Source organism: Rousettus aegyptiacus, unplaced genomic scaffold (assembly GCF_014176215.1).
Source record: "Rousettus aegyptiacus isolate mRouAeg1 unplaced genomic scaffold, mRouAeg1.p scaffold_m13_p_18, whole genome shotgun sequence".
NCBI lineage: Eukaryota > Metazoa > Chordata > Mammalia > Chiroptera > Pteropodidae > Rousettus > Rousettus aegyptiacus.
The window spans coordinates 16,533,825-16,545,876 of NW_023416293.1; the positions used below are offsets into that span (position 1 = coordinate 16,533,825).

At 62.6% G+C, this 12,052-nt stretch overlaps 1 protein-coding gene across 1 annotated transcript in view; it reads right to left on the minus strand.

Moving 5' to 3' along the window:
• The window catches only part of PCNX2 (pecanex 2), a 163,435-nt gene that overhangs the window by 24,830 nt on the left and 126,553 nt on the right, over window positions 1-12,052 (minus strand). Inside the window, exons 24-25 of the mRNA XM_016163383.2 lie at window positions 10,186-10,244; window positions 7,850-8,065 (exon numbers count right to left, since the gene is read on the minus strand). Of these exons, the coding sequence (XP_016018869.2) occupies window positions 7,850-8,065; window positions 10,186-10,244 (275 nt within the window). The remainder of the gene's footprint in view (window positions 1-7,849; window positions 8,066-10,185; window positions 10,245-12,052) is intronic.

The following is a 12,052-nucleotide window of genomic DNA, read 5'->3' on the forward strand; positions in this document are numbered from 1 at the left end:
GGGCCCAGCCCCGGCCGCATCTCGTCGGGGATGTGGCCCCTCGCGGGCCGCGGGGCCGTCGCGTGCCTTCCCGAAGGCGGGGCCCCGGCACCGCGGTGGCCTCCTGCCCGCTGGCCACGGCGAGGGCTCTCGGCAACCGGATGGAGCACCGTCGGAGACAGCTTCGGGAAGCTCGTGAGCGCTCGTTTTCAAGGTCGCCGCGGGGTGTTCTTCCCCGACACTGGTCCTTGTCTTCCTCAGCCTCTCCCCCCACCTGGGACAGAGCCCCACGACGTGAGATGAAAGGGGACGCCTGTCTCCAGCTACCTGCCCGGGGAGGCGACCCTGTACCTGTTAGACATCACCAGGTTTAATTTTTGAGAAGAAATCGTTATTACAACAATTTTGTATTTCAAGTAGCCTCTATCTGCTTTAAGATCTGTCTAAACACAAATAAAGTTCGTGTAGAGATTTCAATGTCTTTAAAATATTATTCTTCAACCCGTATGATGATAAAATCATGGACTTGAAAATTTTCTTTTCCTCTGGTAAAAATTAGAATTCCTAACAAAGGAACCTCTAGGGAAGATAAAAATGATCTGTACGCTCGTCAGAGTAAGAGAAATGCGGTCCACTTCCAGGCGCTCGGTTGTCGAATTCTGACTCCGAAGAATCGAGCTTCCCACAAAAAAGCTCATCTTCCAGAGGCTCTGGCTTCCCTGAGGCCTCCAGGGACAGAGAAGGGCTGCGGTGGTCCGCGTGGGGACGGCCTCCCCGCTGCGGGAGAAGCGTGGCGGCCACTGTCACCACGGAGCCGTCCCGCTATACTTCCGACTTCCTGACTGCTAAACGTCCATGAGATAATCACCCCCTTTCAATGAACCTCAGAGGTGGGGAAATAGGGTGACAGTGACTGAGGCACAGGGCAGAACAGAAGCCGGTGACAGGGGTGGCCTCTCAAGCCCCGAGCTCGCCGCTCGCCGTCATTCACCTGGACAGCCTCGCCCGCACCGGTCCGCGCGTCCGCCAAGCCTCACGCCGAGAACCGAGGGGAAGGGCCGGCCCGGCGCGCGGAGGGGAAAGACGAGGCTCGTGGCCACAGGTCGTCACGCGCCTGCTTCCGTGGCCACAGCAGAGGTCCTCAGTGCGACAGTTTCGCATCCCAAGGGGCCTCCCTCCGCTCTTGGACCCGCCCAGAGGAATCGAAGAGTTCCCACGCCCTGCCTGGCGGGCCGGATCGAAAACGGGGCGCAGCGCCTCCCGTAGGCCGAGCCAGCGTCGCTTTCCTCCGAGTTGCCTCAGGACGTTGCCTGCCCTCGAGGCGACGTCACTTACGACTCCGAGGGACCTTTCCGACTGCGTCACGCTGGGCGGTCACTTCCCTTGTCACAGCCGAGGACCCCGAGTCTCAGCGGCCACGTGTCCAGCAGCAGGGCCTGGGCTTCGGAACGGAAAACTCGTGGTTTTCCCTCAGCCCGCACTGTGTAACGCGGCTTGGCAGGTTACGAGCTCACGCCGCCTGAAGCTGCGTGTTTCTGCTGGCCGGCAGGAGCAAGTGAACGAACCACGTCAGTGACACCGCGCACCTGGCGCCGGGCACGTCGAAGCGTGAGACTAGGCAGCGTGTACACGGCCGATCATTACCTCCGGGAATTTCATGATCATGCGTGTTATATGTATGTGTCCACACTCCTGCCCGTTTACTGTTGAGAAAATGCACGCAACTTTCGAGTCTCATTTAATGCAAGTCAAATCATCTTCCTTTTCTCCCAGAAACTTACTTTTGAGTGCCGGACGTTCAGGTACGCAGAGCCTGGCGGCGTCCCCCGGGGGAGCCCCCGTCCCCCCCAGACCCCGCTGTCCAGGCAAGCATGGCATCTCCCACCATGCCACGTAGTTTGAAATGAAGAAAAAGACGTACTTAGGAATTCCGAATGGAGAACCCATCATTTTATGCATAAGGTTTGCAACGAAAGGACTTAATGGATCACTCGAGCTCTGAGGGCTCCCTGATGGCCTGAACGTTGCCACGGTGACGACAGAATCCTAGACAGTTCCGAGATTAGGGCCGGAGCTGCAGCTATGCATGGATTAGCCAGTTAGGATCAAGGTTTGGGTGGGATTAACTTTTCAGATAAGATCGGGTTACACAGATACTTTTAAAATGTCCCCACATACCGGTGGTTATGGGGTGTTAGCCAAACCAGGAGGTGGCTGATACCGTTTCTCAGACATTAATCCTGCCGTGTGATAGTTTCCAGACCTGATGGCAGATGCGGCCACGTCCCGGTAACCACTCCCACGCTTGCCCTGCCAGGGTCATCGGGCGTCGGGCTGCAGAGCTGCGGGAATGAGGGCCCCAGCTGCTGGGGCGGCGCATCGCAGCTCGTCCAGGGAAAACGCCTGTTTTTGAGTTTCAGCACTGAATAGGTTTTAAAGAAGAGCGACTCGTCCTTTATGTATTTCTACATCTATATCCCCGAGACAGGGACAGTCGCACCTGCTGTAGAGTTCATGGAAGGACTGACTGTTCTGACATCGTGAGTGAGACGTGTCCACTGGGTGGGGCAGGCTTGGGGGGGGGGACACGGGTAATACGGGGAGTCCTGTCTCTGCAGGGCGGGTGTCACCGTCTAACAGGGCGGGGTTTGTTCAACTTTTCACGGCCTGCAGGAAAAGGAACCGAATATACAAACTTCGTAGGCATCCGCTGAATAAACGGGCCTTGATTGTCACATTATTACTTATTTCGTTATCTAGAATCATTTTTTGAGGCCCACCCTGGGTGGCCCCAGGCCCGGCATAGGGATAATGGCCTGATGAGAAGCGTTCATGCTTTGTGCATGCCAACGCCCAAAAACAAACATGATTTTCATCACAGCTGTGTTGTAAATAAAAGGACAAAGTAAGTGATCAATATCGGTTGTGTTCTCAAAAAGTGGAAAAATTCGACCACATGGGAATGTAGAAAATATATACAAACGCAGTCTCATTCACCGGAGAGAAAGTGCTGAGAAGTGAATAAATCAGCAGAGGAGGGCGGATCCGCACGAGCAGTAGACAAGGCGAATGTCCACACAACGCCGTGTGTTTCTGATTCGATTTTTCTGAGCGTTCCAAAAACCCGCTTCGTAAAACGACGCTCACGTTGCTAAGCCGCCCCCTGAGGTGATTTCCGGAGAACGGGCCTCGCTGAGGGGCGGGCGCGGCGTCCTCCGCTGCGGCCGGGGATGGGAGCTGCCCGCACACAGCCGTGGCGGGTGCCAGCGGCCTCGGCGCCGTCCCTGCGTAGCCAGCCTCAGGCGGGGGACCCGCTGCGCCCCCCGCCAGAGGCCGCTCGGGGGCAGTTCAGATGGTTCCCCCCGGCGGCCAGTGTCCTGCTGCTTCATACACCCCGTCCCCCACGCCCCGGGGCCACTGGAACCCCCGGCCGCGCCCTGGACACTGGAACCCCCGGCCGCGCCCTTTCCTCCGGTATGCTGCCCGCCCCCCCCTCCTCCGCGCCCTGGTGGACACCTGGTTGCTGCTCGGCCCCAGGGGGCTGACCCCTCCCGCTGGCCTCTCGGGCTGGCTCCGAGGCACACGGAAGATGTCCCCTCGCTCCTCGCTGGGGCTTTGGGGCTGCTCCCTCCCTGCACCCGCACCGTCCTCTCCGGCCGCCTCTTCCCCGGCCCGTCTACGCCCCCTTCTGTGATGAGACCGGCTCTGGCTCACCGCCATAACCCTGGGATTCTGGTGTCCACGGAGGCTCCTCCCAACGTCCCAGGCGGCCACGTCCCCTGCGATGCTCTGTCCACTGTCCTGACGTGGGGTGGGGGTGTTGAGTGACAGAGGCTCTACCCCCCGTGACTTAATGTCTAATGAGCCGTGAAAACACCGTGGTCCAGATTCCAAGCGAACGCCCCGGAGGAGGGGGAGGAGGGCCAGGTGGGAGGGCCGCCCAGCCCGCGGGGAGCCGCGAGCCGGGGGTCCGGGGGAGCAGACGCCGCTGGCACTCGGCTCTGCCCGTCAGTTAAACAGGGGGGGGGGGCGGGGCCGTTCTGAGGGCCGCAGCGCGTGGGCCCCTCAGCTCCGCGGTCGCGGTCGCATGCGCCGACTTTGCCGCCGTCCCTGGGTCTGCGCCTCCTCGGGCCGGTGGCCGCGTCTTGTTTGCGGGGCTGCGGCCCGCATCGTCTTTGCCCCAGTCTAACAGGAATCGGCGACACCGTCCCGCCGGGTCACCGGGGTGACAGGAGGGGAGTGTGGATCGGACACATATCCGCCTGCTCGAACGACGGGCTAAATGGGACTGGAATCCAACAGATGCCATTGCTTTTGAAAACCCGTGAGCTTCCGAAGCACATTGTCTGACGCCCTCCCTCGGATTCAGAGCCGGTGATTACGCCCTCGGCTCCGGACCGGTTTCCTCGCAGGCCCCGGCTGGGAAGACGCAGGCGACGCGCATCCACCCAGCGGCAGCCGCACGTCTGCCCTTCGGCCTCGCAGCGCCCCGAAGAGGACCCTGCCTGTTGCGGGGCGCGTGGGCCGGAAGGCGCGGGGCAGGAATCGTGCCTTTCTTCCCTGCGGCCTCGGTTGGCGTTTGTCTCGTTCGCTACGGCCCCGGCGCCCGGGAGGGACATGGCGCCTGCCCCAGAGGCTGGGCCGCGAGAGGCCTCGGTGTTCGCATTCCCCCTTCCGGACTCCCATGATCACCTGTCTGTGACGACGCCCGGTGTGGCCCGCTGGAGGCCGCGGGTGCTGTGGGGACAAGCCAGCGCACGGGGCGGGAGCCGGCCCTGGCGTGGCGCCCTGGACCCTCCAGCCCGGCTCACGAGCCGGCCAGACGCGCTGCAGGAGTGACCCCGGTGTGAGCGGCGAGAGAGACACCGACCAGCTCACGCGACAGTGAGAAACGAGACGACACTTGCCGTCTTAACCCGCCAGCTCTTGCGGGGCGCGGTCACGCTCCGCAGAGTGGGGGGTCCGGGCGAGACCGCGGCATTCGGGGGGCAGGCGGGGCAGAGTGGGGGGTCCGGCACACGCAGTGCTGCAAACTTCTGCAATCTAATTAACTGCGAATCTCGGAACACCAAGATCCGTCAAGTGTGCTGAGGAAGCCGTAAGCCGCCTGACTGCGATCCGGCCAGGCCGGCTTTGAGAGTTCTTCGTTTCGAGTCCAGAAAGAAACAAAAACTCTCAAATAGACGACTCCATTGCATTACTGTGTCTGAGACACTTAAGGTCCATGGCACCCCCCGGCCCCCCCGTGGCCCCCCCGTGGCCCCCCCGTGGCCCCCCCGTGGCACCCCCCGTGGCACCCCCCGTGGCCCCCCGGCCCCCCCGTGGCACCCCCCCCGTGGCCCCCGTGCGAAGGCTCGGGGAAAGGCCTCTTCGACCGCGCTGCAGAATCTGCTCGCTCTCCCTCCACCTTTTCCAAAGGAAGCTCCCCCCTCGGTCAGAGCGTGAAACGGGAGGACACAGGGGGCGCACCGCGGAACCTCGGCGCCCCCTCCCCGCAGGAAACGACCGCCGCGCCCGCTGAGGAACGTTCCTGAAGGAACGGACGCGGCTCTTCGGGTACCCGTGCCGAAGACGGGGAAGGGCGGCGGGAGGCCCCCGGCCGGGAGACGTCCTCTGGCCCCTGCGAGGCGCTGGCTGGCTTTGACCTGGCGCCTCGTCTGCTGTCCGGCCCTGCCTGTGAGCCCTCCTCCCGAGGCCGCGCCCGGCCCCACGTGCCTCCCTGCTGTCCCAGCTGTCGGCTCCTCTGCCTTCCGGCCGTGGCCTCCCGCCCGCCGACCCGGCCCGACTCCAGTGCCCCCCGAGCGGCCCCCGTGCACAGCGCCCCACGCACACGCCACCGCGACGCTCGCCTCACGGGTCACGCGTGGCTCGTCCCGTGTGTCTTCTCAGCGGGGCGCCGAGCGCCCCACGCGGGGCCCCTCGCGGGACCCGCCCAGCGCTCGCCGTTCAACAAGGCCGAGCAGACGTCTCCCGAGAAGCCGCGCCTCGCCGGCCCCACTAGCTGCTCGGCGTGCTCCTGGACGGCACGCGGGCGCTTTACATCCAAACGTCCCTTCTACGGCCACGCCGCCCTAACACGCCCCGTCCCTCTGCTCTCGGAGGCTGAGCAGGGCCAGCCCGGTTAGAACTTGGAGGGGAGACCCCCTGGGAAGACCGGGTGCGGCTGCTCAGGCCCCAGGTGCGAGGGTCGGCCTCGCCCAGGCTCCCCATTCTGGTGAACGCGCCTGTGCCGCGCAGGCGGAAGCCGGGGGGCATGCTGGGCCCCAGCCCCCAGCCCGGTGTCCGGTCCGCTCCTCCCCGCTCCACGCCCCCAGCTCCCCTGCCTAGGTGACTGAGATGTGCCCACGTGGCCTCCCTGTTTCTGCTTCTGCCCCCTTCAGGACACCCCCACACGGCCACCAGCACGATCCCCTACAGTGCAAACGAGGGTGGCCGTTCCCCCCTCCAGAGCCCCGCGGGGCTCCCCATTCCCGCGGGACGACACGCGGCCCCGCCCCCACGCCCTGGCCTCACCGCCCATCCTGTGTGTGGCACGTTGGTCCCAGCATGCTCATCACCTCCAGTCACCCTGGGCGGGACCCACTCGGGGCTCCCGGCTCATCCACAGCGCACTTGTGCATTCCCGGCCTGGAACACCCCCTTCCTGTCCTCTAGCCCAACGGTCCCCGACCTTGCTGGCACCAGGGACCGGGGCTCCTACGAGCATCTACCGCCTGACGATCCGAGGCGGAGCCGAGGTGGCGATGCCGGCGCTGGGGCGGCTGCGGACACAGATGGAGCTGCACTGGCTCGCCCGCCGCTCACCTCCTCCTGTGCAGCCCGGTTCCTGACGGGCCGGGACCGGTACCGGCCCGGGGTTGGGGACCCCTGCCCTGGAGGCCTCCCCTGACCACGCCGCCCAGGGCGGCGGCCCCTCGCGGTCACCCTCACAGCGATCCCGGCTCGGAAGCTCGTCTGCTCCCCGACGGCGCCGCCCCCGGCCGCCTCGGTTTGCTCACGTCTCCTCGGTACTTTCCGTGCTCTTCCGGTGCGGTCCCCACGGCGCCGCCAGCGTCAGAACTTTGCTGGACACGGAGGACGTGTTAGAAAAACGTGTGTCGACAGCAGAAACCGGCACGGAGCCCAGGGGAAGGGGCCTGCGCGTCTGTGAAGCGAAGCCCTGAACGCTCCGCCGCCCGACCCCAGCGTCCGACTGATGGGGACCCGGCTCAGACCTTCACTCGGGCCGACGCGGCGGGCGCGGAGCGAGGCGCGGTCACGCTGGGCCTGCGTCTGCGGCGTCTCGCTGGAATCGCTCGGCGTCACGGGGCAGCCGCGCTGCTCGTCACCGTCCTCTCACAGGTGAGAGGCTCAGAACGCGGACCGACCGGCCCGCCACAGACACGACCCCGCGCCCCCCAGAACCGCCACAGACGCGACCCCGCGCCCCCCGGAACCGCCACGGACGCGACCCCGCGCCCCCCGGAACCGCCACGGACGCGACCCCGCGCCCCCCGGAACCGCCACGGACGCGACCCCGCGCCCCCCGGAACCGCCACGGACACGACCCCGCGCCCCCCGGAACCGCCACAGACACGACCCCGCGCCCCCCAGAACCGGCTGTTTCAGGCGGGGCGGACTCCACGTGGGGCCCACTCGGGTCCCGCGACCTGCTGCTTCTGAGTTTTCCCCGAAAGGGCCAGAACCAGAGTCCTGACGCGCCACCCCGAAGGCGGACGACGTGTTTCCCTCCCTGCCCCGGGCTGCCGGGGCGCGTTGGTCCCGGCGGACGGAACGGCAGCCGCAGCGGCCAGGCCCCGAGCCTCATTCTGTAGGACAGGCATCGGTCACACCCTCGTCCTCCTCGACTCTGGGGCCGGGCGCGTCTTACCCTGGAACTCCAGCCCGCGGAGCTGGAAGGTGACGAGCCCGTTGCCGACCTCGATCAGGTGCACGAAGGCGTTGAGGTCGTCCGAGGCCAGAATGAAGCAGTCGCCGGTGCTGTAGTTGCCCCAACGGCCCAGCGCGAGGTCCCCGCACAGGGTGGCCTGGAGGGCCCGGGTCACGTGCTCGTAGAAGATGGCGTTGCGGCCCCCGCCCTCGCTCCCTGGGACAGAGGAGAGACGCGGTCAGGCGGGCGTGGGCGGCTCCCGGGCGTGCGGCCCCGGCCACGGGGCCCTCGCCTGACCGAGGCGAGCACCGGGCCGGTCAGGAGCTTGGCGCACCTCGGCGGACCGCGTGAGACCCGCCTGCCTTTTCCCCCGACTCTGTTCCTAGGCAACCTCATCGGCACGAATGGGTCGAGTTATCGTCTAAATGCAGAAAACTTACGAACTCGCGTCTCTGGCTGAGGCGTCTGGTCCGAGCCCCAGACGCGTGAGCCTCTCCCCTGTGTGACCGAGCGCCCTCACCCCCCATGCGCCCCAGCCGGCCCCGGTGAGGGGCGCCCTGCTCGGTGATGGTGGAAGCTCAATGTGAGTGTGTGTGTTTGGGAGCATGGAATTTGGGGTTTGGGTTGTATTTCTTTCATCTCCGTGCTGGGCCCTGACTCCTTCTGCTCCCTCCTCTGCATCTCTCAGGATGAAGGACGGAAATTTTTGAATGAGGCGAAGAAACTGGGTTTGGTCCTGTGGGTGGAGGAGGCGCCGGAGCAAGGCGGCCCTTCAGGACTTTTATTTGAGGAGGGTCTTTTCTTTGGGGAGGAAATTCTGGCTCTGGAAGTGTAACGTGGCCCAGAAGAGAAACTGCGGCCTGTTGGAGCAGACAGAGGTTCGGGCCTGCGATGAAGGCTGTGGATCCGGACGGAGCCCCCGTCTGCACGCCTGGGAGCCACGTGTTCCCGGGGGCACAGGGAGGCGAAGGCCCCAAGTGCAGCGACGTAAGCGCACTGATCCACCGCCGTCAAATTACAGAAATCGTTCTAGGCATTCCAGACAGCTAAAAGCTGAACTGAAATCGGCATATTTATAACTAATTACGATTAACAGAAAGAAAGAAACTGCTCTACGGGCCGAGTCATGTCATGTGGGCCCAGGAAGTACCAGGGTGCCCAGGTCTCCCTGTGGATGAAGCCCGCCCGCCCGTCGGAGCCAGCACGTGCCCCGGGACATGGAGCAGAGGTGGCTTTGAGTCCCTGGCACTTTCAAAGGGCCTGAATGAGAGAATTGACTCTTGCTTAATTGTTCAGAGTGTTTGATAGTTAAGCAACACGAAACAATTGAATCCACTGAAAGTGGAGACCTTCCCAGAGCACCTCGACCACACGTGACCAGGTTGAAACGAGACAAGGTCGTGAGTGACAGAAGGTGCGGTGTGCTTGTGACGCTGTCCTTGTCCCTCGTCGACGGCCTGGAGACGTCGTCGATGGCCTGGCGACGTCGTCGATGGCCTGGACACGTCGTCGATGGCCTGGCGACGTCGTCGATGGCCTGGTGACGTCATCGATGGCCTGGTGACGTCATCGATGGCCTGGCGACGTCGTCGAGGACCTGGCTGCGCTTTGCAGATATGTCTACCCACCTCCAAGTCGCACTGACGTAAAGTTTTAAAAAAACCCTGTCTCTTCGGGTATTTTTAAATTTCACCTTATGATTTCAAATGAACTGTGTATACACTGTTCAAATCCAGGTAAACAGCATGATGCAATTCCTCCTGGACAACATTTTTGGCACGAGGGAGAGTGAGGTAGATCAAAATAATGGAGTCCAAATTTGCATCCTGACATAAGGGGAGAAAAAGTAGAATGATTAAAAATTCGATCATGGAAAAAAAAAGTAAAATGATTTTCTAGCAGGTAAATCCTTCCACAGGTGAATGTTGAACAGAATTGCTGATGACTTCCGGTCCTGGGGCCTGGACCCCAGAATGGCTTGCTCCGAGGACACCCTAACTGATGTTACTCCAAGGAAATTTTTTTTTTGATAAAATATCAAAATTTAATGTTTGTATTTGACATTTATCATACACGAAATAAAATGTCTTCATTGGCGGAGGCGTCCACCACTGCATCAACTCTAAATAACGGAGGGACGCATTTCCGAAGCGAATCGGTATGACTGGCCAGTCCACCTGCACGAGTTCATCTTCGCAGTCGGCATACGGACCAAGACACGCGCTGTTTCCACAACGATTACACACAGCATCTCTTTTTTGGATGGAAGGAATTTGTCTATAGAACAAAATCAATAAACAGATTAGAAGAAAAAGAGAAGAAAGGTATCTTCTTACCTGGGTCCCCTTCAATCTGGACCACCAGTCTCGTGTTGGAATTATCCACGCGCCTCGTGCTGGAAGGGGCCACAAAAGGGTGAAAGGTCAGGAGTAGCTCCCTACCAGTGAGAGAGCCGGTTTAGGGCCCAGCCGTGTGAGCGGGAAATGCAGGGGAGATGGAGTCGCGTGCCAGAACGACGGCTCCGACGCGACGATGCGGCAGAAGGGCTCGCGCGGTAAAGAGGCGAGGGAAACGTGCAAGCAGCCTGTGGGCGGGGAGAGGAAGAGCTCTCGGGATGGGGGAGAAAGCCTCGTGGCTCACGGACCTGGGGCCCAGGATCCCCACCGCCAAAGCGGGCCCCGGCAGAGCCCGGGGAACCCCGCTCCCTCTCGGAGCTCCAGGGCAGAGGGCACGGGGCGGCTTTCCTTCCAGTCCGATTCTGGGAAGTCGTGGAGCGTAGTCAAGTCTCCCCGACTTGCTTTCAAGGGCCGGGTGAGCCCGCACAGGCCTTTCCTGGGTCGAACCGCGAAAATAAGACCGCTCTCACCGGCTCGGGAGAAGACGGTCGTCGGTAGCCGTGGTGACAAGTGGCCACTGGGACCAGGCTTGAACCTCTTCAATCACAACGCACCCCATAAGCCCGTCAACCCATGGGGGCCCCTCACTTCCAAAAGCCATCCAGTGAGGGACAGACTCACGCCAGGAACCGCGGCAGGCCCCCCGGGCGGCTGCCTGTGCAGGAGGCGTCACCCCGCCAATGCCTGAGACGTCACCAGCCCTCGACCGTCAGGTGCCCCCGAACCCGGATCAGTGTCACGTCTGCTCTGCTCAGAGAGACCGTGCCTGACCAGCTCCGACACGGAGGGGTGGACTCGTCATCCTTGGAAGGCTGAAATAGGAGACCGACGTCGACCCCAGGACGCGGATGCTATCCAACTACGCGTGACCTACGAAAACAGTCGCGTCACGTGGCTAAACCCACCCAAGCCAGCCAGCAAGGGCTCGCACCAGAAAGAGATCACCGAACACGGGTCCCACGCGGGCTCAGTGTAAGGAGGGCCCTGCTCCCACGGGCAGGAACGTGACCTTCGGCGTCCGGCCTGCCCCGGCCATCGCTGCGTCCTCAGCGTCCTCTGTGCCAACCCCGCTGGCCTCCTTTCCCGCATGTCACACACACATGGACTTCCTTCTAGGGTGGTCCCCCCCCCTCAGCACCCTCCGCAGCCGCCCCGCCCTCTGCTCCCTCTCCGGTCCCCCCGCCACACCCTCCATCCCCCCGCCCCCCGCAACTCTCTCCACCCACCCGTCGGTCCCAGCCCCACCCCCTCAGCGGAGACGCCACCATGGCGAGGGCCACGCGTCACGTGCTCACACACGCCTCTCCTTAGGACGCTCACCACGGTCGCTGTTACCAGTAACGGCGACATCGTCACAGGTCTAATGACGCCTGCGTATCCATGTCTGGTTATTATTCTAGGTCAACTTATTATATGACTAAAATGATGCCATCGGTGGCACCTGTGTAAAACCTTTACACTTACCGACTCGCAACTACCTTAAGCAGCAGGTACTGAAGTAGTGCCCCTCCTCGCGGGGGAGGGGTCTGAGACACGGTGACGTTAGTAAAGTGCCCAAGGTCCCACGTCACACGCTTCTCTGTGTGATGGTGACTTGATTCCATCGTATGCCAGACCCTGAGTACCACGAGGGCGAGCGTCTGGCTCCCGCCCGGCCCGTAACAGTCAGTCGCTGACGCACCGAGTGCGATTTAACACGTGACGGATGCGTGCGACGGTGCCCGAGGAAAAGGCTCTGAATGCAGAATGGTTTTGAAAGCTCGTCCCTCGGAAATCAGAACAAGTGAACAGCTACTTAGATGGAAGT